Source organism: Piliocolobus tephrosceles, chromosome 2 (genome assembly GCF_002776525.5).
Source record: "Piliocolobus tephrosceles isolate RC106 chromosome 2, ASM277652v3, whole genome shotgun sequence".
Classification (NCBI taxonomy): domain Eukaryota; kingdom Metazoa; phylum Chordata; class Mammalia; order Primates; family Cercopithecidae; genus Piliocolobus; species Piliocolobus tephrosceles.
Genome location: NC_045435.1, coordinates 143,960,865 through 143,985,702, shown reverse-complemented (window position 1 = coordinate 143,985,702; position 24,838 = coordinate 143,960,865). Strand labels below are relative to the sequence as shown.

The following is a 24,838-nucleotide window of genomic DNA, read 5'->3' as shown; positions in this document are numbered from 1 at the left end:
CTGGAGTGCAGTGGCGCAGTCTCGGCTCACTGCAACCTCCACCTCCTAGGTTCAAGCAATTCTCCTGCCTCAGCCTCCCAAGTAGCTGGGATTACAGGCAGGTACCACCAGGCCTCGCTAATTTTTTTTGTATTTTTAGTAGAGACGGAGTTTCACCATATTGGCCAGACTGGTCTCAAACTCCTGACCTTGTGATCCACCCACCTTGGCCTCCCAGAGTGCTGGGATTACAGGCATGAGCCCAGCCATGGTTTCTTATATCATAATATTAAGTGTACTTTTAAAGCTTTAAAAAGCAGTGTTAGCCCTTTCTCAAGACAGATTTCAGGGAAGACAGACGTTTAAAACATTATGCATCTCTCCCCATCTGAAGCATGGTTTGGAAGTCATTGCTTTGTAGTAAGGCATTATTTTCCTAGTACATTGCCAAGGACCAACAACTGTTAAATCAACAAGCTAAGATTTTCTTCTAAATTCGCATCGGATTGTGACTTTGCTTTCTCCCTTTCATCACCCATTGATGAAACAGTCCTTAGTAAAGCCACTCTGGACCTCACGTATCTAAACCCTTCCCTGAAATGCATCTCTCTTTTCATACCACTCCAATGGGAACTCCTGTTGGATTTGTTTCTGGGCCCTGACAGATTAGCAGGAAAAGAAAGGGCTTTAGAAAAGTGAGAGGGGAGTTCAGAGGTTAGAGGGGAATCAGAAAATTAATGTCGCGATTATCAAGAATGTTTCCAGAAGGCCGGGCTCATCAGTCCTTGACAAAAAAGCTGATGAAAAAAATGGAGTTGAGTGCAGCCGCTCACCTCTATAATCCTAGCACTTTGGCAGGCTGAGGCAGGAGGATCACTTAAGTCCTGGATTTTGAGGTTGCAGTGCGCTATGATCACAACACTGCACTCCGGCGTGGGTGACAGAGCTAGACTCTCTCTTAAAAAAAAAAAAAAAGAGAGAGAGGGAGAATGAGAAATGCCATTTATTTGAGCTTGGCAGGTCTTTGGTGACCTTTGGAGACTAGTTTACTGTGGAATGTTGAGGTAAAGTAGGACTGAATCGCATGTAGAGGGGTTTGTGTGTATTTAGAAGCATCAGGAAATTGGCACTGAAGGGCAGGGGAAAGCTGGCCCAGCAGCCTGGAGGGGTAGAGGTGTTTAGGAGTATGTTTTAGAGTCTGGTGGGTTTTTTTTTTTTCTTTCTTTCTGCTTGGGAAAGTTTGAACTTTTTGTAGCCAAGTGTTCTATTCACTGATAAAATAAAAGAGGAATTAGGTAAAGACCACATGCTTATCTTAGAAAGAAGCACACATTTTTGTGAAATGAAAGGAGAAGAGAGGAGTGAAAATAGAAATTTTCATGTGAGGAGAATAGAAGTTGAGGGAGCAAGGAATATCAAGACAACTGACAAGTCTTTATAAAGAACACATTCAGTACTTTAAGATGTTATTTTCCAAAACATGCACTTTTGGATTGCCTATCAGACTGGAGATGTATGCCTGACAAGTCACGTTACACTGAATTTATTTAGGAAATACTTTGACACACAGACGTTTCACTTCTCCTGCCACTTGTGAAGGATTTGTCTCATTGGTGTGGTGTCAGCCTGGTGAGACAGGACTCGCTTGTGGTTTGGAAGCTGTCTGTGGGCAGCTCCAAGAGCTGTTGTGCTCTGCCTCTTTGTGAACCGTTTGTGCTTATGGAAATGGTTCCCAGCGTGTGCTCCTCAGGAATGAGTCTGAGTGACAGAGGTGCCAGTAGGCTGTAAAATGGTAGCAATGACTTTAGCTAGTCTTTGTTTTGTTTTGTTTTGTTTTGTTTTTGTTTTGAGACAGAGTCTCGCTTTTGCCCAGGCTGGAGTGCAATGGCGCGATCTCGGTCCACCGCAAGCTCCACCTCCCAGGTTCACGCCATTCTCCTGCCTCAGCCTCCCGAGTAGCTAGGACTACAGGCACCCGCCACCACGCCCGGCTAATTTTTTGTATTTTTAATGGAGACGGGGTTTCACCATACTGGCGTGACTGACCTTAGCTAGTCTTTCTTAAGAGGCTGGGAGCCTGAGGACAGTTGAGAGGTACTGGGCTAGTTAAACCTGAGGCCCTTTCCCTGCGAAGGCTCTGTGGCAGATACCACTTGGGGCTATAGAAGCTGTTACCTACAGTGTAAATTCTGGATTTCAATGCAGAGGGCAGACATAGGGCTACTAATTTTGTTTTGCAAGGACATTTAAAAAAAAGTCATTGTTTACTGTCAGCATTTTATAAAAGGGAGGATACTTTTTAATCACAAAATATGAAGAAGTTTATTTTTATTATTATTATTTTTTGAGATGGAATCTCGCTCTGTCATCCAGGCTGGGTGCAATGGCACGATCTCGGCTCACTGCAACTTCTGCCTCCTGAGTTCAAGCAGTTCTCTTGCCTCAGTCTCCCGAGTCGCTGGGATTACAGGCATGCACCACCACGCCTAGCTAATTTTTGTATTTTTTGTAGAAGTGGGATTTTGCCATGTTGGTCAGTCTGGTCTTGAACTCCTGACTGATCTGCCCACCTTGGCCTCCTAAAGTGCTAGGATTACAGGAATGACCCACTGCGCCCAGCCAGGAATTTCACAAACCTTTATATTGAATAAATTATAATTTATGAAAAAAATGTAATGCTTTCCCCTTATTCTTACCACTCGTGTGTAAGAACAACTGACCTGCAGCACTGAAGCTGTTGGTTTTTGAGAAACTTGTCCTAAATACTTGTCCTCCCTCCTCCCCACTTTCTCACCAGTAAAAGGGAGCTTGAAAGCTGGTGTGCTATCTGCGTACATGTGAGGGAGAGGAGGGTTGCCCATAGGAAATTTTTATATTGGGCCCATTTCTAAGCCACCCTCACTTGAGCTCATCTGTAACAGTTTACCTCATATTAAATACCTCATATTTTAATCATTTATTGTTGGATACTCCTCCACCCCCAATTTGGCTGGTAGTTTTGTGAGAAAAGGCATTAATTTTTTTTAATCATTTTTGTGTATCTTAGTAGAATTTTGCCATATTCATTAAATGGAACTGATTGCTAGTCTAAACTTACTACCAGTTACCTCACTAAACACTCCTGGCCAATATCTAGTGCCGGCTCTAGTTCAGCCTGCCTTTGCCTCAGGCGAGATCCTTCTGCTCTGCCCATGGAAGCTGGTTGAGAGGAAGTGATGTTTAATCCTTGACCTACTTTTCATCTTCCCAGAGAGTAATGTGCCTGCAGCTGTTCTTTCACTCTTGTTAAATTCTTGCTTTCTTTTACTCCTTAAGGGAGCTATGAGGCATGGAAATTTTCCTCCATCTCCAATGCTACTACTACTCCTCACTCTCCACCTGAGCACATGCCTCGTGACTGTCCATATTATCTGCTCCCACTCTTGTGACTTTGATGTCCATGTGGATGACCCATATCTATCTCTTACCAGTGTCCACTTACCAGGTTCTTCATCCAGAAACATTAGCCCAAATGAAGCTTCACTCACCCGAACAACATTTGGCCATGCCATAGCAGATGGAATGGCCTTTGTAATACAGAGATTTGAGTCCAGTCTTTGCCAGTTAGTAGCTGAATGACCTTAGGTTAAGGTTAATTACTTAACGTCTCTGGGCCTTGGTTTCCTCTAATGCAAAACAGGGATATTCTCTCCAAAATGGTATTGAAGAACCTGCTGTGACTTTGCCTTACCCAGTTCATTAAGGGTAAACTGTCTTCCCTGGTTTTTAAAGCCCTTAATGATTTGGCCTCAACCTGCCCATCCAGCAGGCAAAATTCTTTGGTACCTAGCATAATGTTGAACAAATACTAAGTCTGAATAGGTATTTTATTGGTTTATTATATTATTATAAAGCACATTAGGATTTATTTTATTTCATACTCTCATTGTTTCATGCCTAGCAGTCCCAACTGCTGGAGCCACTGAAATTTTCATTTACTTCGTTTTGAAGCAGCAGTTCAGAACCATGTCCTGTGTGCAGGTTTTGCGCACAGCAGATGTGTAAGGATGTCTTGAAGTAAGAGATGGTTCTTCTGACATTGCTGAAGGAGAAAATCATTTTGCTCTACCAGACTGAAATTGAGAGCTCGGCCCTTTGCTGCCAGCTTGCTCTCACAGCTGTCTGCCTTTGGCTTCTGGATGCTTTCACCTTGGCTAGATGAAAATGAACGTTCTGACCCACTCAGGTTTCTGTAGGGTTGAGACCCTGCTGCCACTACTGCTCCTTTGATGCTGGTGACTGCACCTCACTAAGTTAGCTATTTGGCTAGAGAAATCTGTAGCGCTCTGGTTTTACCTTTCAGCAATGTTTTTGCTGGTGTGCTTCCTTGTGGCTTTGTATGGGACTCATTGTTAATGGAAGCACACATTAACAAAACACTGAAATGGCCAAACATTAACCATGACTTTAGTTAACAAAATTCTGGGAGAGGTACAATTAGTAGTCAGAAATGGACTGTATTCAAGTGGCTCTCCTATGAGTTTATCTTGATACTCATCTTACCTGATGTTTATGTGGTGGTGAATGTGCCTTGTGTCTAAAGCTGTGGGTCCTGGCTCTTACAAGAAGCACAACCCAAGCAAGCTATCAAGTGAACTAAAAGTATTCATTTTGCTTAAATGTGTTTCTTTCCCATATACTTACCCCTTTACTTGCTATAAGCCATAAACATTGAAATGGTGTTTTTTAAAGATTGTGAAGCCTTATTTTTTTTTTTTTTTTTTTGAAACGGAGTCTCGCTCTGTCGCCCAGGCTGGAGTGCAGTGGCCCGATCTCAGCTCACTGCAAGCTCCGCCTCACGGGTTTATGCCATTCTCCTGCCTCAGCCTCCCGAGTAGCTGGGACTACAGGCGCCCGCCACCTCGCCCAGCTAGTTTTTTGTATTTTTTTAGTAGAGACGGGGTTTCACCGTGTTAGCCAGGATAGTCTCGATCTCCTGACCTCGTGATCCGCCCGTCTCGGCCTCCCAAAGTGCTGGGATTACAGGCTTGAGCCACCGCGCCCGGCCAGCGTGAAGCCTTATTTTTTAACTTCTTGAAATAAAACTAGGTAGTATCTAAAATAGCATGTACACTATATTTAAACTATTGCATATAATACTAAATGAATCCATTAAGCATGTAACTAATGATGAACATTCTTTAAACTAAAATGAAGGTACATGATTTGATTGTTTTTTGAAATGTTAATATATAAACAGACAGGGATATGTATATATAGATATATGTAAAGTCACATTTTATTTATTTAGTAAATGATGACTTCACCAAATGCTGCACAGCCATGCTTGGAATGATGCTTGGGATGTCTGTTGAACAATACCGCAGGGAGACTGCACAGGCCAGAAAGAGACAGTTTACATTCCCTTCTGCTCCTTAGAGTGTAGACATCTTATTTGTGTATGTGTTGATGCCTTCAGAGGATCTGTGGTTTATTGATAACTCCTTTAGGAGTGTTACTGTGAAGTAGTTACGATTTCCCCAGAGACAATTTTGTTTCCATTGCCAGTGCTCTTGTCCAGGTTGTTAGACTTCTATCGCCTCTTTGATTAGGCTCTCTGCTTCACTTATTGAAGGCTCTGAGTAGCTTCCTGTTTCTGAGTTGTTGGATGTTTTCAGTGTTTGGGGTTACCTATTTCTGAGGACAGGCACTGGTTTTCTGTTACCGCGCTCCTGATATGGAAGGGAGGTAGGGAAGTGCTCGGGGGAGAAGGGTGGCTCCCTGGCGAGGGCTCCATCCCCAGGCCTGTACCCACAGCCCTAGGTGAAGACAGGAACTCCTGCCTTTCACACCCAAATGCTGCATTTCCCAAGACCACCCTGGCCCGCCGTGCCCCCGTTCTGTGCCTGTAAAAACCCCAAGACCCTACCAGACAGACACACAAGCTGGACGCCGAGAGAAACACATCGGCGAAGGAACACAGAGCTGGCTGGACGTCAAGAGGAATGCACTGGTGTGGGAGCACACTGGAAGACGCCAGCAGGCCAGCGACCGGCAGAATGACGCAGAGTTTGGCTGGGGCAGTTGGAGAAGAGTTGGGCCACCAAGCGGCCAGACTCCAGGGGAAAACCATTTCCCTTCCAGCTGCCCCATCTGCTGAGAGTTACTTCCACTCAACAAAACCTTGCACTCATTCTCCAAGCCCACATGTGATCCTATTCTTCCGGTATGCCAAGGTGAGAACCCCAGGACGCGGAAAGCCCTCTGTCCTTGCGATAAGGCAGGGGTCTAATTGAGCTGGTCAACAGAAGCCGCCTATGGACGGCTAAACTAAAAGAACATCCTGAAACACATACCCATTGGGCTTCAGCTGTAAACATTCACCCCTAGACACTGCCGTGGGGTCGGAGCCTCACAGCCTCTCTGTCTGTGTGCTCCCCTAGAGGTTTGAGCAGCAGGACACTGAAGAAGTGAGCCACGCCCCCATCGCACACCCTGCAAGGGGGACAAGGGAACCTTTCCCATTTCACTCCTATAGACATTGCAAAGCTATTAAAATCTGAGTTCGCTTAGTAGGCATGTAAGGTCCTGTCTGATCTGGTCTCATTTAGTCTTTCAGGTTCCATCTTCACCTTCATTTCTGCAGGAGAAACACATCTCTGTACCAAAAGTTCTTCGGTTTGGTCACCCTTTCCCCTGAAAAATACCCGTTAAGCTCTGTAAGCATAACTCAGATACCATTACACTATGAAACCTTCTCAGTTTTCTGTGGAATACATTTCTGTGTTCTGTCTGTTCCTTTGAAAAATATTTTTTAGTTCGTATTGTACTATATATGGTACAGTGTGCAGTGAACTATGATGTCCCTGGCATATAGTTATCCCTGAACTATATGTGGTGAACCTATAATATTAAGCTAATATGTTATGCTTGATTTCTGGGAACCAAGTAGATGATCATTTGGAAAAATATACCACCATTGTGCATGGCAGAGGAACTTGAATTGGTAAAGAGTTGTGTCACATGGTTATAGGTTGCAAGATATTATCTTTTTCCCTTCCATCTTTCTTATTTACTTATCATTTATTTTTTGAGACAGAGTCTTGCTCTGTCACCCAGGCTGGCACACAGTGGTGCCATCACAGCTTACTGCAGCCTCAAACTCCTGGGCTTAGGCATTTCTCCCACCTCAGCCTTCCAAGTAGGTGGGGCTACAGGCATGCACCATCACACTCAGCTAATTTTTTAATTTTTTGTAGAGACAGCGTCTCCCTGTGTTGCCTAGGATGGTCTTGAACTTGTGACCTCAAGCGATCCTCCCACCTTGACCTCACAATAGTTTTCATTTTTATTGAAATTATACACTAACATAGTTTAAAGACTTTAATATTTCTTTGTTAAAAAAAAAAAAACTATTCCCAGCATTTTGCTCTCTAGTGGCAACTACTTGTACCTCGTTGCGCCAATTACTTTGTAGTTTATATCCTGTTTTTAGGTATATACTCATTACTTTATATTTCAATTTTAACCAGTAACTATTGATTCATGACAATGGATGATGACAACTTAGTTCTTTCCTCCCCAGTCACACTCTTCCTTTATCCTGGTTTGCTTGGATCAATGTTGATAAAATGTTCACTGTTTATATTACGTGAGCATTATTCACATGTAGCAGACTGGTTATTTTTCCTTCCCTGCTTGACTACTCCCCTCCCCAAGTTAATTATTCTCTCACCTTTTCTCCTCTCCCTTTCTCAACCTTCTGCCCCCTTTCCTACCCACTTCATATATATACTTGTCACAAATTCAACCCCAGATGCCTTCACAATTATCTAAATATCCTCAAAAGACATTCAGATGCATTGAGTTTTATATACATTTTATCTTTTTTTTTTGAGAGGGAGTTTCGCTCTTGTTGCCCAGGCTGGAGTGCAGTGGCGCGATCTTAACTCACCGCAACCTCCGCCTCCCGGGTTCAAGCAATTCTCCTGCCTCCGCCTCCTGAGTAGCTGAGATTACAGGCACGTGCCACCACGCCTGGCTAATTTTGTATTTTTAGTAGAGATGGGGTTTCTCCATGTTGGCTAGGCTGGTCTCAAACTCCCAACTTCAGGTCATCCGCTCACCTAGTAGCCTCCCAGAGTGCTGGGATTACAGGCGTGAACCACTGCACCCAGCCTGAATTTTATCTTTTTTGAAGAAATCTCTCCCCAGAGCCATCTGACCTGTTCTGGTTTTAACAGGCTACCTGCTAATTCTGTTTATAGCTGTCATACCGGATTCTCTTGTTACTGTCTTTTGGGGAATTCTCTTTATTATTCTACATAGAAGTTTTTTTTTTTTTCCTTTCTTTTTCTTGTTTATGCCCTTGTTTTGCAGAGTACATCCCTCAGTAGCTTCCTGAAAAAGGTTTATTGGGAGATAATTTTTAGAAACCTCAAGTATCTGAAAAGATCCCTATTCTTCCCTAGCACTTGACTGATAGTTTGTCTGGTGTGGAATTTGTATTGGAAATCATTTTGAAGACGTCGCTTCAGTGCCAGCTCATTCCCACTATTGCTTTTGAAATCTAAAGCCAGGTGATTTGGGGTTTCTTACACGTTGCTTCTTTTTTTCTCCCTGGAAACTTGATGTGCCATCTTGTATAGGTCAGTTTTCCTCCAGTGTACTGTGCTTTTTCAATGTGGAAACTCATGGCCTGGTAAGTTTTAAGATATTTTGGACCTCTTCTCTGTTTACCTTTTCTGGATCACTCTCACTATTCAAATCTTTGACCTTCCTATGATCCTCTAATTGTTGTATCTTTTCTCTCCTATTTGCAGCCTGTTTTTCTTGTACTTTCTTGGAAGATTTCAACTTTTATCTTTTATTGAGTTTTTGAAATCTTTTGTTTGTTTGCTTGCTTTTGTTTTTAATTTCCAAAAGCTACTTTTTCTCCTCGGAATGTTATTTTGTTTTGGCTTTATTCTTTTTTCATAAGTGCAATGCATTCTGTCTCCCTGGGTATTAATAAGTTTATTTTGAAATTCTCCCATAATTTCTGTTTTCTATAGTTGGCTATCTTCTAGTTTGTTTTGATTTTTGATTTTTGTGTTAGATAAGAACCATGTTCTCAGTTATCTGTTCCTTAGTTAGGAAAGTCTTTCCTCTGCGTTGCTCATATTCCCCAGAAGAGATTGCCTGGAAGGTGAAGGCCGGCCTGTGTTTTGGGAGCTAAGTGGAGAAAGAAAACTGGGTTCTTACTGTCCTGCATGCATAAGCTCATTTTCAGTACAGCACCTCTGCCCTCATCCATGTTAATGACCCCTGGTGCAGAGACCCTCTGTTGTAACTTCTTCTGAAAATAAACTTCAGACTGTCAGGATTTCTCTTTCTTTGTAACAAATTACTGCAAATTTAGCAGCCCAGAACAATACACACATTCAGTGTCTTGCAGTTACTGTGGGTCAGGAATCCAGGCATACCTTAGCTGAGCCCTCTGCTCAGGGTCTCCCTTGGCTGTAGTCAAGGAGTCAGCTGGCCTGTGTCCTCATCTGTCGCTCTTACAAGGTCACAGAGTTGTTGATAGAATTCATTTCCTTGCAGCTGTGGGACTGAGGCCCAGGCAACTTCTAGAGGCCACTCATAGTTCTCTAGCCCTCTTCTTAGGTAGTTTATGTCATAGGAGCTTGCTTCTTCAAGGCTAGCAGGAGACTCTTCAGTCAGTTAAGACTTAGTCCTTTTTTTGAGATGGGGTCTCACTCTTGTCACTCACCCAGGCCGGAGTGCAGTGGTAAAGTCTTGGCTCACTGCAGCCTCAACTTCCCTGGGCTCAGGTGATCCTCCCGCCTTAGCCTCCCAAGTAACTGGTATGACAGGTGCATGCCACCATGCCCGGCTGTGTTTTGTATTTTTTTTTTTGAGATGAGGTTTCACAGTGTTGGCCATGCTGGTCCCTAACTCCTGGGCTCAAGCAATCTGCCTGCCTTGGACTTCCACAGTGCTGGGATTACAGGTGTGAGCCACTGCACTTGGCTGGAATGGGACATGTTTGTTAGTCAGCACCCTTCTCTGTTTGGGGATAATGCTTTGCACTCCTTGGTATTAAATGACTATTCGAATCATTTTAGAAAGCAACTGATACCAACATAAGGTAACATATGACTCTGCCATCTGTTAACTTACAAGCCAGTTTCGTGCCTGACTAGTGGCCACCAGTATTTGCTTACCAGTCATTCTAGGCTTGTTACATTTAGATAGCCATGAAATGTCCCACATCAGCCCTCCATCTGTGGGCCTCTTTAGCTGCTGCTGCAGCATCTAGCTTTTTGAAAGCTATTGTCTACTGCTCAGCTAGAAGGGTGTGTGTAGATAGCAGGACCAAGGATTCTCTTGGGTGAAAGAGTTGGCAGTGAGAAAGCAACCAGACCCTCCCCTCCAAGCCCAGCCCTGTATTTGACATGCAGGGCATAACCTCACTCATTCAGTCTCTCAGCCCTATGCAAATATAAACAGCCTTCCTCTTGTCTCTCCAGGCCAGCTGGGGCCAAGAAAGAAGCCAGTGATTCCCCCAAGTGCAGTAAATAGCTCTCCTCACCTCCTGACCCTGTTATTTCCTGGTAGTTCTGAGTTGTGGATCCTGCAGTGGAGAGGGAGGGAACAAAGAAGTTGCAGAGGCCTCAGCTTCACAGAGCATTGAGCAGTGGGTGATATTGTATCCTCAGGCAGGGGTTGACCTCACATTTCAGTGCAGGTCATTCTAATGACTGCTGGACCTCCCAGTGCCACTGTGAACTAGAATGGAATAGAGTGAAGTGGATCTGAATTCCTGGACTATGCCTGGGACCAACCTAACTTCTGAGCTGGAGAAAGTAGGTCTCATGTTCTATACCTGCTTTTTTTAGCTCTAGGGGGAAAGAAAGAATTGTGAATCTTTCTTGTTCTCTTTGCAGCTTAGGGGCATAACATTTGGACTGTAATTGAACTGATGCTTGTTTCCCCAAAATGTCTTTGGTTTTCATTAAGGTGGGGGATTCTCTGCATTTTTGGAGTTGTCACATTATTATCGAAATCCCTGTCCTCCACACTAAGTGTGTGGTATGTGTTTATTTTCACCTAATTCGTTTCTGCAAATGAAGTGATTTAATTTTTGGTATTAAGAAATTTTAATAATAACACCTTTTGGCAGATCACAAGATTTTCTTGCTCTTATTTAATCGCAGCTTCCATCCAAATGTGAAAGAGAAGTGAAATAATAAGGTAGGAAAAGCAGACCAGTAAATGTGATTAAACAACTTTTGTGTTGAGTCCAAAGACATGTAACTTTATTTTAAGCTTCATGGGTGTAGTAAAAAAAAAATACCACCTTAAGAAAACCTGGATTGCCATTAGCCAGGACTGACTTCTAGGCTTTCTGACTTTGTACAAACAAAGCACTTAATCCTGAATCCTTCTCCTCATCTTTTTTTTTTTCCTCTCTTTTTAAATATATTTATTTATTTTGTATTATTTTCTTATTGTCTTTTTAATATTTTATTTATTTTATTTTCCTCATCTTTAAAATGAATGTTACCTTTCCTGTTCAAAGATTCTGGGCAAAGATCAAAAGAAGTCAAAGTTTACGAAGGAACTTTGAAAATTATATATTTCTCTGCAAGTGTTAGGGTAGTTTTCTGTCTTTGATTTGTGTTGGTTCTTGGAGTGATATTTTAGATGTACAAATAGTAGGTCAGAACAAACCTGTATGTAATAAATTGTAGAGAATTGAGTTCAAACTTTATTTTGCTTATATTTGGATAAATTATCATCAACTTTGTTGAGATGTAATTTACACACAATTAAATTCACCCATTTCAAGTCTTCCATGTGTTTTGACTGTTTAGATAAATTGACAAATAGTTATCTTAGCTAACAGTTAGTATTTCTACATTAAAGAAGGGAGAAAGAGCACCCTCTTTTGGTAGAAGTTTCTCCTGTGTGGGCTCTCTGGTCCCCCTGTCACATTTCGAAAGCCGATTTGCATCCTGCTGTTGGAGTAAACTTGAGCCCTTGCACTTATACTGGTGCAGGTTTTACTGTAGTCTCTTGGAGGCTCAGTATCTCAGTCCCATGTCTGAGAGCATAGGAGGAGGAGGAGGGTAGGAAAGAGCACCTGAATTGAATAGAGGAGGGAGCAGAGAAGGCACAACAGTGAGAGTGTGTCCAGTTAGTCTGAGTATTTCCAAATTTTCCAATAAAATGTCAGTGGAAGCTTTTATCGTAGGGCCAAAAATCTGTCCTTCAGTGTGACCCCCAGAGCCACAGGAGACCCGAACCCCTTGTATGTAGTCCCTGATGATTTTCACTGGGCTATGGATGGGAATGGCAGCAGTCATAAATATTTCCTATGAATGAGTGTTCTAGGTACTTTTTTACCCAAAGATGTGGCATATCAGTGGGTCACTATTGAAAACATGTTTGGAATGAAGCAGGAGTGAGTCAAAAGAGCTCCCCTCAGTTCCTAAGCAACTTTGTTGTAAAAATAACTGTGAAAACTGGGCTTACATGAAACACAGGTTCCAATGGCTGGAGTAAGAATATTGATAGCCCAGACTCAGTATCCCCCCCCACCTCTCCAAGTCCTTAAAGCATTGGCCTTCTAGTCAGAAACGCTACTTACCCTAGGGTGACCATAGTTACTTTTATTCTTTATTTTTATTTATTTATTTTTTTGATATGGAGTCTCCCTCTGTCACCCAGGCTGGAGTGCAGTGACACAATCTCACTCACTGCAACCCCCACCTCCTGGGTTCAAGCTATTCTCCTGCCTCAGCCTCCTGAGTGGCTGGGACGACAGGCGCCCGCTAACACACCCAGCTAATTTTTGTATTTTTATTAGAGACGGGGTTTCACCATATTGGCCAGGCTGGACTCAGTCTCCTGACCTTGTGATCCGCCTGCCTCAGTCTCCCAAAGTGCTGGGATTACAGCTGTGAGTCACCGCGCCCGGCCACTTTTACTTTCTCTTATTACTTTCTATATTAATAGGCAGATTAGATTCCATCTCTTCTGCCTTTATTTTGTCCTTCAGAATAGAAACTGGGAAGTAAACACAGTTTTTTTTTTTTTTTTTTTTAAATCTCAATCATTGGAATCTGTTTGAAGGAGAAAATCGCCTGCATCTCATCCTGCAAGTACAACCACTATTAAGTTTGGGTATATTTATATCTTACAAAAATGTTTGTTTTGCGTACTGTTGTGGAACTTGCTGCTTTCAGTCCTTCTGGATTTCTCTCTTTGTTCAGTATGTATACCTCATCTTATTTACGAGCTGCACAGTATACCATCATGTGGTTGTACTCCAGTGAACCTATCTCCTGTCAGTCAGTTAGCTCATTCCAAATTTTTTTCATCATATATAAGTAAGAGTCTCCAAAATATCCTTCTACTACAGTCACATGCACATGTCCAGTTATTTCCTTAGGGTAAGTTCCAAGAAGCAGAATTTCTATATCAAAGTGTTTACTGGAAAATTTTGCCATTCTGATAGGTAAAAGTACCAGTGTTTAACTTGTATTTCTTTGAGTCTGAGTTAAAGATTGTGAATCTGTTTATTTGCCATGTGTTTATTTTCCACTTTTGAGAACTGCCTGTGTACTTTATCCATTGTTATTATTTAAATTAGTCAAGATATTAACCCTTAGTCATGAACTAAAAATGCCTCCCCCCCTCACCTTTTTATAAACTTTATGGTATCTTTTTTTTTTTCTTGAAAGGATTTTCAATTTTTGTGTAGTCAGATCTGTTGGTCTTTTCCTTTGTGTGTGTGTGTTTGAACTTCAATGATGTCTCGGTTTTGGTCATTCCCACACTCCCGCCTGCCCCCCCATCCCTGTGTGACTCTTGAGATGAGAGTTCAAATACAAGTAGTTTATTTCCAGGTACAAAGAACAAAGGGAAGCTAAGGAAGAAAAGATAGTCAATAAAAGATGTCTCATCTGGGCTCAGTGGCTCATGCCTATAATCCCAGCACTTTGGGAGGCTGAGGCAGGCAGGGATCGCTTCAGCTCAGGAGTTCGAGACCTGCCCAGGCAATATAGTGAGACCCTGTCTCAAAAAAAAAAAAAAAAGGTGTCTTATTAAGCCAGCTCCCACAGGGAAAATTGCCTCTGTGGAAACTGGGAAATTGGGCAGAACACTTGCCTGAGAATGATCCCACCCAAATTATCAGTTATTCGTTGAAGTCTGCTCTTGGGGGGAGTGTTCCAGTTATTTATTACTACATAACAAAATAATCTAAACAACAACCACCGTTTATTATTATATTAATCTTTCATAGATATAGAGTTTGGGGCTGGTTCCTACTGAAGCTTTCTAATGCAGTTACAGGGGCTAGGACTGGAGTCGTCTGAAGGCTTTCTCACTCACATATCTAGTCTTCCACCTGGGCTGGGAAGGCTCACATAGCTGAGGGCTGGAACAACCTTGGGCTTCTTGGCTAATTCTCATTCTTGATGTGGTCTCTCCACACGGTCTCTGCAGTACTAGGCTTCTTATGTGATGTTTACAGTTTCCAAGGTACATAGAAAGGGAGAGACAGACAACTGCAGGATGAGTTGGGGGGCAGAAGGGACCATAGCTCTTTTTTTTAAAAAAGGAGCCAGTTGTGAAGTCACACTTACATCACTTTAGACCTAAGTATCACCAGCCCATATTCAGAGGGAGGGGAACTGGACTCTACCTCTTTGAGCAGTTTCAAACAGTCTGTGGACAGTGTTGTAAAACTGCCACAGGGAGTGAATTTACCTGTCCTCCTGCCTATTGCTACGGGCAGAGCAGCTTTAAGCACAGAGGCGCAGATAGATAGGGGTAGCTAGAACTTGACCATAGCATACCAGAATCCTAAGGGATGTGTTGGTGAGGCACTGACAGCTTCTGCTGTAGTTTTTGTCAGTGAGCTCAGGAGTTCAAGTGGCTTCTCTCATTTCCAAAACTGTAAAACTGTTCACTATTTAAAATTCTTAGTTCCTATTTAAAATTATTAGTTTAACTTTTGTTTTTTAACGCGTGGGAGTAAGAATCAAGCACTTATTTTAATGGTTAGCCAGTTGCACCAAAATAATTTAAAAATAATCTGCCCAGTGGTTCTCAAACTCTTTGGTTTCAGGACCCCATTACACGCCTAAAATTTATTTCAGACCCCAGCAGCTTTTGATTATATGGTTAACAGTTAAGGATTTTTACCATATTCAAAATTAAAACAGAATTATTTAAAACATCTATGATTGATTTTAAAATAAAAATATTAATATAAATAATATTGTAAATGAAAACTGTTTTTCAAAATTAAACAGCCTAGGCTGGGCGCAGTGGCTCATGCCAGTAATCCCAGCACTTTGGGAGGCCAAGGCAGGTGATCACGAGATGAGGAGATGGAGACCATCCTGGCTAACACGGTGACACCCCGTCTCTACTAAAAATGCAAAAATTAGCCGGGTGTGGTGGCGCATGCCTATAGTCCCAGCTACTCAGGAGGCTGAGGCAGGAGAATTGCTTGAACCTGGGAGGCGGAGGTTGCAGTGAGTTGAGATCACACCACTGCACTCCAGCCTGGGCAACAGAGCGGGACTCTGTTAAAAAAAAAAAAAAAAATTAACTAGAAGAGTGGTACTAGTTCACATATTTGCAAATGACTTTAATGTCTGACTTATTAGCAGACAGGTAGATTTTCATATCTGCTTCTGCATTCAGTCTGTGGCCCTCTCACACCTGGTGTAGATTCAGGAAAATCTCACAGTACAAATGTGAGAAAATGGGAGTAAAAACGGTAAGTCATGTTTTAGATGTATGAAAATAGTTTTGACTTCATGGGGCTTCCTTGAAAGGGTCTTGGGAAAACTGCCTAATTTTTCCCTGATGGTGTAAATGCTACCTTCAGCTGAAGGCATCTTTATCCTCCAAATTCACATGAGCTCTGTACTGAGGGAACATACAGGGAGCTGGACCTATAGTCCTGGGAGGGTGCAGGTGGAGGTTGAAGCAGCAGCAAAATTGTCAGAATTAGGCAGTTGGGCACGGTGGCTCACGCCTGTAATCCCAGCACTGTGGGGAGGCTGAGGTGGGCAAATCATGAGGTCAGGAGTTCGAGACCAGCCTGACCAACATGGTGACACCCCGTCTCTACTAAAAATACAAAAATTAGCCAGGCATGGTGGCGTGCGCCTGTAATCCCAGCTTCTCAGGAGGCTGAGGCAGGAGAATCACTTGAACCTGGGAGGTGGAGGTTGCAGTGAGCTGAGATGGCACGACTGCACTCCAGCCTGGGCAACAGAGCGAGACTCTGCCTCAAAAAAAAAAGAGACGAGAGAGTTTCAGGCTGATTGACCAGTGCAGGGAGGTGTTCTGATTCCTTCATAAATAGGGTAACCATATAATATGCAAGTTAGAACACTTTAGAAAGCAAAAGTGGGCAGTAAAAAACTAAAAATATTACCAGATAAAGACTTTGCCAAACAATAAAATAATCATAGATTCGCATCACACAGTGACCAGAAAATCACTGTGCAAGACAGTTCACACAACTCTGCTTTGTAGCAAGTAATTGAAGTCTGTTTCTTGAACGTTATACCTGTGTCACTTCCCATGCTTCCCACTGACCTGGCAGCCCCCTGACTGCCCTACCTGGAGTTTGATATTGGCAGCAGTTGCAGTGTGGAAGCTGCATAGGGGCTGAGTGTGAGTGGAATGGGAAACCTTTAGCTAAAATTAATTTCATTATCAAAGATGTGTGCCAGAATCTTTTCTTAGAATTGAGTAAAACCTGATAAGCTCCTTTAAGAGAATCTTGGTATCTGTTTAAAAAAAGCTTTCTTTGTGACACTGTTGCTTTTGGGGATCAGCACTAAATGTGTGGAGGGTAGAGGTTTAGTTAACAATACGTTCTCCCATCAAAAAGTCTGAATAAGATGCCCTGCTTTTCCCCCAGCTGACTCACTTACCCACAGTATAGTTAATCATCCCAATAGAAGAGTCAGTCGTGCCCTGTGAACCAAAGAACCAGGACTAACAACCCGTTGGTATTTACTCATTTAAATAGCAGTTTTATGTATGGTAGCATAAGCATTGCAACTGAAGAATCTGGACTCGACCATTAGGCAGATACCAGATACCCAAGCTCTGGATTCTTTAGTGGGAGTAGAGGAGTAGTCACCACACACACACACAGCATTGGATTCTGTCCTGACTCATTTTTTCCAACTTCTTGGGGGAAAGGGCAGATTAGAATTGTTCCAAGTCAGGTTTGTGTAATTCCTGCAGAAAAGACCTATTGTCGGATCCACCTTCATCCTGACTTACCTACATGTTTAATCTACAGAGGAAAATGTCTTTCATGACACAAGGGATACTGATCTTACTTTAATTACAGTCACTGCTGTACCCCCAGCCCCTGCTGCTTTCAGGTGCTTGGCATTGAACTAGTTTTGTCATTTTACTTGCTTGCTACCTACCCCCACTACTATCCTGACAGGCCAGAAGGGAAAGTGCGGTTCCTTAGCTCACTGTACTAATAACTCCTCATTCAGCCATCCCTAGTTAAGACTGACCCCCTAATGTCCACATTTTTTTAGGTCTACTCCTTTTGTTATCCCTACCAGAGTATCTTAACCTTTTACTTACAGGTTACTTGGAAGTAGTTTTCTTTTAAAACTAGTGTCCTTACTCTATATGCATCTAATTTTTTTTCAATGTTGGAATGTAAATTTCTAGACGTGCTAGACTGTCACTAGAGCAGCAACATATACAGTAAAACCTATGACTGACTGACTGGGCAAGATTGAGCTTTTGTGATGTTTTACTTATTTTACCTCATTTGGAAACACTGTTGTGTAATCCCAAACAGTAGTACATATTTGATCATCTAATTAAATATTGGCAACTGTCAGTGTGCCGAGCCCTGTAGCGCGTGGGAAATTACTACTCTCTAGAGACTTAAATTCTGATGTACAAAAGATTGTATCCAAATGACTGTAGCATTCTGTGTAAATACCCAGACAAGTCTGTTCTCTTCCTGGTTTGGAACAAATTTTAAAAATGAACTCTATAGCTTCCATAGGCCACAAATCATCCTTGTGCGCCACAAAAAGTTACGTCAAAACTTCCTTTGAAAGTTTACCTACTTTATGCTGGAGAAGACAGTAGGCACCATTTCCTCCGTGTTGGTGTCATAAAATTTTTGGAGGGCTTTGTTAGAACTAGGCCATTAAATGGCCACACTGTTTCAGATCTTAAGTGCCTGGGATAGTCTCCTTCTCATAGTTAGGAAGATACACCCCCTATTTAGCCCCACCGTGCCCCAGTATAACTTCCTAGATATAGTGGATACCACTAATGTGAATTTTTTTTTTTTTTTTTTTTTGAGAGAGAGAGTCTCACTCTGTCGCCCAGGCTGGAGTGCAGTGGTGTGATCTCATCTCACTGCAACCTCCGCCTCCTGGGTTCAAGCGATTCTCCTGCCTCAGCCTTCCGAGTAGCTGGGACTACAGGCGCTCACCACCACACCCAGCTAATTTTTGTATTTTTAGTAGAGATGGGGTTTCACTATGTTGGCCAGGATGGTCTCAATCTCTTGACCTCGTGATCTGCCCGCCTTGGCCTCCCAAAGTGCTGGGATTACAGGCGTGAGCCACTGTGCCCAGCCAAATATGTGGATTCTTATGTGTGGGTACTAGTTTTTCTGGGGAGCCCTTTAGGTTGGCTCTAGGTCTGCAAGTTCTTGCCAAGGGCTAGTTACCTGGATGGTACACTCCTCACAGTACCATAGCCTCTTCCTTTCCTCCTCCCCTCACCTTATGTGAGGAGGCCTTCTAACTTCTAACTTCGTTGTTGGGACTGTGGCAGTGGTTGTCCTGCTTTTTAATAGCACTTACAAAATCGTGTCACTACCCTGTTACCCTTATTAAGGTTTTCTCATTTTTCAAGTTCTTTCTGCCACTCACTTCTAGGTTACAAATGGTTACTGTTTTATGAAGGGATGTTGAGGGTAAGATTGTACCAAGTAGATCTCATGGAGAAGGCAGCTTTCACCCGGTATCTCTGGTAGATTGCTACCTTCATAGCTTTTCTTCTGCTGTATGAATTTCTTAGCAACAGAAGATTAAATCAGGAATGAATTTTTAGTAGTGTGTTTGTCATAGGGAATATAGACGTAATTGGATTTTTTTTTCATATAAGCATTTTGTAAATTCAGTTTTGGGTTTTTTGTTTTTGGTTTTTGTTTCTTGTCTTAATAAAGCTAGGTATTACCAGGGTTGATGCATATTTGTTACTGCAAAGAGTTGTAGACAAGGGAGAAGGGAGCTAAATAATATCAATGGTAATTTAAATCTAGAAAATCAGAACTATGGCTCACTACTGTAATGTCAGTGCTTTCAGAGGCCAAGCAGAAGTATTGCTTGAGCCCAGGAGTTCAAGACCAGTCTGGGTAACCTAGCAAGACCCTGTCTCTACAAAAAAATAAAAAATTAGCCAGGTGTGGTGATGCACACCTGTAGTCCCAGCAACTCAGGAGGCTGAAATGGAAGGATCACTTGAGCCAGCTGTGATTGAGCCACTGCACTCCAGCTCGGGCAACAGCTGGAAAAAAAAAAAAAAGAAACAGTTGGTATTCATTGCTCTTAATAATCCTCTGTATCTGACTTCTCAAACTTTAATGTGCATAAGAATCATGTGTTAACGTGCACATGGATTGGGTCTGAGGTGTAGAGTCTGATGTCTGCATTTCTAACAAACTCCCAGGGCATGGATGCCGATGTTGCTTGTCCAAAGGCAGCACTTTGAGTATCAGTCCATGGAACATTCAGGGTATATGCAAATCTAACTTTTAGTAAGAATAACAACAACTATGTATATTGATCTTTTTTGGGGGTACCAGGCACAGAAAAAATAAAATAAGACTGGGCATTGGAGTCTAACAACTGGGATTCAGATTGAAGCTCTTCCCTTTACTAGCTTAACGTTGAGCAAATTTTCTCTAAGGCAGGGTTTCTCAACCTTGGCACTATTGACATTTTAGGCTGAGATCATTCTTTGTGGGGGTTGTCTGGTGCATTGTAGGATGTTCAGCAGCATCCCTAGCCTCTACCCACCAGATGCCGTTAGCACCCTTCCTCCCATTTGTGACATTCAGAATGACTGCAAGCATTGCCAAATGTCAGGGGGTAGGGTAGGAGGCAAAATTACTTCCAGTCGAGAACCACTGCTCTAAGGCTACTATTGAAATATGGGTGTTTGGGGGGGTTTGTGATATGAATGATGTACTTTATGTAAGTGACATAGAAGCTTATCATGACACAGACAAAAGGAGAATAGGCGTGCAGTAGCTAATAAGCAGTCTGTGCCACATCTGGCTTTCTGAGGATGGTGATAAAGCTTACTCCAAGTGCCAGTTCTTCATTTTTACGAAACATTAGTCATTGTACTATGAAATAATATCAGGAATTACTTGAGATTTTTAAATAGGTAGAACTGAGTCTCTAATTCAGTTGATCCCAAGCCTCTGCCCTTTTTTGAAATATGCTGGCACTGTTGCTACCCTGCCCCTGCCCCTTTCTTCATTCTTACTTCCTGCTGCTGTCCGCATGTCTCTTTTTTTTCCCCCCTACTCTTTAAAGTTTTATATCACTAACTTCAGGTCAAATGTCACAACTGTGTTCTGGTCAATTTCCTATCCTTGCTTGGCTTCCCCAAATGCTAGTAGCAAAAGATTTGTGGGATAGGGAGAAGAGACCACTTTAAGAAGCACTGCATTTACTCATCTTCCACAAGGCAACAGAGTTGGGCATCTGATTATTCAACAAAACAAGCACCCAGGAGGGCAGACAGGCAAACCAGGCTATAGACACTCTGCATTTGTCAAAATCAGATCAGAGAAAACCTACCCCCAACAGATTAAAAGGTAGCGATAGTCACCATTTCTTTACTGTTGCCACAACATTTTTCTTCTTTTAATTATTATCGTGTAGTTGTCTCAAGTCCTTCCTTTAGTCCAGGGTTCCCCAACGCCTGGGCCACAGACACCGTACTGGACTCTGGCCCATTAGGAACCATGTGCATAACAGATGAGCAGTGGGTGGGCAGACCAGCCAGCTGATCGAAGCTCCATCTGTATTTACAGCCACTGCCGATTGCTTATATTACAGCCTGAGCTCCGCCTCCTGTCAGATCAGATCAGCAGCGGCATTAGATTCTCATAGGAGCGCAAACCCCATTATGAACTGCTCATGTGAGGGATCTAGGTTGCGTGCTCTTTATGAGAATCTAATGCTTGATGATCTGTCACTGTCTCCCATCACCCCCACATGGGACCGTCTGGTTGCAGGAAAACAAGCTCAGGGGCTCCCCACTGATTCTACATTATGTGGTGAGTTGTATAATTACTTCATTCTATATCACAATGTAATAGCAACAGAAATAGAGTGCACAATAAATGCAATGCACTTGAATCATCCCAAACCGTCCCAGCCCCCACCCCCCATCTGTGGAAAAATTGTCTTCCACAAAAGCAGCCCCTGGTGCCAAAAAAGTTGTGGACTGCTGCTTTAGTCCATCTCCTATGATTGCACAGGTAGGCTGCAAACACCAAGGACTTGATGAGCTCAGTTCACTCCTTGCCAACAATGAATCAATTCCTGAGAGAATGAATTCCTAAAGTCTTGGTGTTAGCAACTGTAAGTACAGGGACTGCTTGATTTTCTGTATCTTAGTTATTTTATGAAGTTTTAGTTTCTTCCATCCTTCCACATCTGCGGAGTCCACAACAAATACAATGCCATCTGTGCATCTGCCATGTAACTCCCACAGTGGCCTTAGTTTCTCCTGAACACCTACATCCCAGAAGTGAAAAGGGACTGTTTCAGAATTTCCCAAGGTTACCTTAATTTTCTCAGTGTTAAATCGTTTGGTAGGTACAGTATTTACAAATTCATCAACTGCAGCCTGTATAAGACAGTTGTCTTTCTAGCACAGTACAAACCCAGAATAACAGTGTGGAAGGACTGAAATGAAGGCCGACTGGACAGGATAGAAGTCTGGTCTGATAGTCCTTTTCCCAATTTCCCACTGCAAATAAGTGTCCCAAATTGAAATGCTTTCTTCTTGCTTTAGAACTTCTCTTCGTAGGTGATCCAGCTATAAGACTAACCATCCTTCCCTTCTCTTCACTCAGCGTCTCTCCTAGCATCTGGGGAGGTGCTCTGATACCTGTCCGTGGGCACCAGGGAGGCCTGGGCAGTGGAGGAGGACAGGGCACCAGGTGGGCGCTGTGTGCCTGGCTGCTCTACCAGTGCTCGCCCAGCAGCCCGCAATTCTGTTTCTAGCATGCTTATCTTCCTATCTTCCCAGCCTCTCATCCTCTCACTTTTTTCTAGGGTATGACAGCAGATAACTAAGTCTTCTGAAATTATGCCTAGAATATATATCTGAATTATGGTTTATGTGTTTGTAGGCAAGGGTCCTCTCTCCCAATAAAAAATGTAAAAATTCATTTGATATAAAGATACCTTTAAAAAATTGATTCTGGCCAGGCACAGTGGCTCATGCCTGTGAATCTCAGCACTTTGGGAGGCCCAGGTGGGAGGATCACTTGAGCCCAAGAATTTGAGAAGAGCCTGTGCAACCTGATGAGAGCCTGTCACTACAAAAAATGTAAAAATGAGGCTGGGCGCGGTGGCTCACACCTGTAATCCCAGCACTTTCGGGCAATCACCTGAGGTCAGAATTTCGAGACCAGCCTGGCCAACATGGTGAAACCCCATCTCTACTAAAAATACAAAAATTAGCTGGGGGTGGTGGTGGATGCCTGTAATCCCAGCTACTCAGGAGGCTGAGGCAGGAGAATTGCTTGAACCTGGGAGGCAGAGGTTGCAGTGAGCCAAGATGGCACCACTGCACTTCAGCCTGGGTGACATGAGTGAAACTCCGTCTTAAAAATAATAATAATAAATAAATTTTTTTAAAAATTAGCTGGGCATGGTGGCAGGTGCCTTTAGTCCCAGCTACCAGGGAGGTGAGGTGGGAGGATTACTTCAGCCCAGGAAGTCAAGGCTACTGTGAGCCGAGATCACACACAGTGCTCCAGCCTGGGTGACACAGTGAGACTGTGACTCAAAAAATACTCTAAATTTCACTTTGCTTCAGGATGTTCTTTAAAAGAAATCAGTAATGTCATTTGACAATTGAAATGCAGATTTGGTTTCTGACCACTGAAATGGAAGAACAGCAGAGTAGTCTGTAGTAAGTCTGTACTGAGAATGGGAATGGGGAAAGACTCACAAAAACATGATTTTAAAACAAAAAGGAAACATAAATGTTACTTCGTGGAGTTATCCTGGAAGATTTTAAGTCAATCGAGGGAACACAACAGATTCTAGTAAGACTGTGCTAATGACAGGCTTTGACAGTTGGTTTGTTAATACCTCCAATGATTTGTAGTACATTTTATACTGTGCAAATGCTGTTTAAGACTGTCTATGTGTAAAGCAAAAGTTACTACCAGTTGATAGTTTTTTACTTTGTATACTTATCAATATAATATTGAGGCATAAGATATGTAGCCACGCTGTCCAGGGGTCATTAGAGAGAAAATGTCTCCAGGATTGTAGGAAAAGCTGGCAGAAGTGAGTCCTTGTTAATTGTGTTTATTCAGTGGAGAGTTTCCTATCAGTTAAGAGACACAGCTTCCTGTATGACAGAAGCGTTGTGGCTCATGGCCATCCCTGCTCCTAACGTTCACATACCTGTATGAAGTCAGAAGCCTTTATAGAAAGAAGAAAATATGGTGTTAAAGTAGAAATGACTCATTTTTCTTAAAATCTGTATCAGAGTAATATTTGATTAGAAAAAAAAACTGTTATCTTTTCTCTTTTTGCCTTGTATGTATTCTACTTACATTTTGAAAAGTGTTTTTAGTTACAAATAAACTTTAAACCTCTGTGTAGGAACGTGTGAAAAGTATAGGCATAGTCTCTTCACTTTCTCAGTTACATCCTCTCATGCAAAGGTTCTGATCACAGTTAAATTTCAATGTCTTCAAACAGGGATAAGTGGGTTTTTTAAAGGAGGCAAAGTCTTATACTTATTTCTGTAACCCCAGTGATACTTTGGTTGGCTGGTTTTAAAAAATCTTACTGCACAAAACGGAGATGACCCAGTTTAGAGAATCTCAAGTAAAGTAAGTGCCCTGGTGAAGACAGACGGGGCAGACTTCATGCAAAATAGGAAATGTGCTTTTCTGCTCCCATCTTGCTTTAACATCTTAATTTCAACCCCTCTTTTCCCAGTTCAGGATTTTCCCTACTCTCTAATCATTTGGATTAATAATTTAAATTACATACCATTCTAAGGTATGCTTGAACCAGTGTTTAAAATTAAACTTGTATTTCTTGCTGTGGAACCAAAAGTGTCTTCTGGAGGAGACAGGAGATTAGTAAAGGGTGTACTTAGGTGACCTGAGGGCAAACCTGGTCAGTCATTTTATCAAGAAATAGGTGGGATACTTGAACAGCCTCAAGTAAAGCTTCTCTTACTCCCTGTTCTCCTGGCACTGGCCTTCTGAGAGCTGTTAACACTGTCCTCCGCCCCCGGGGATGGGACTGCCTGCCCACTTTGTAGGCCAGCAGATCCTAACTTGCCCAGTGAGAACTTAGGAAAAAAATAAAATTGTAGGCCCCTATATCAGAATTTTTCTATTTTATTCTCTGATTAAGAAGTACACATGACAAAAAGCTACCTGAATTCATACAGTAGCAGCCTTAAGTGACTATCTAAAGCTTGATATTCACGGCCGAGCATGGTGGCTCACACCTGTAATCCCAGCACTTTGGGAGACCGGGGCGGGAGGGATCACAAGGTCAGGAGTTCGAGACCA

The 24,838-nt window shown here is 42.5% G+C and overlaps 2 protein-coding genes and 1 pseudogene across 4 annotated transcripts in view; 1 reads left to right on the top strand and 2 right to left on the bottom strand.

Annotated features, from left to right (window-relative positions):
• Positions 1-24,838, top strand: part of UBE2E1 (ubiquitin conjugating enzyme E2 E1) — a 90,686-nt gene that overhangs the window by 58,630 nt on the left and 7,218 nt on the right. The gene's annotated exons all lie outside the window — the stretch shown is intronic.
• NKIRAS1 (NFKB inhibitor interacting Ras like 1) overlaps positions 11,592-24,838 on the bottom strand; it is a 56,626-nt gene continuing 43,379 nt past the window's right edge. Inside the window, exon 5 of one of the 2 annotated variants that reach the window (XM_023207307.2) lies at positions 11,592-12,088. In XM_023207307.2, the coding sequence (XP_023063075.1) occupies positions 12,038-12,088 (51 nt within the window). In that variant the 3' untranslated portion in view covers positions 11,592-12,037. Of the gene's footprint in view, positions 12,089-14,281; positions 14,468-24,838 lie in introns of those variants that run through there. The other variant, XM_023207306.3, reaches the window with a different exon arrangement.
• On the bottom strand, positions 18,937-22,292 carry LOC111539429 (annotated as a pseudogene).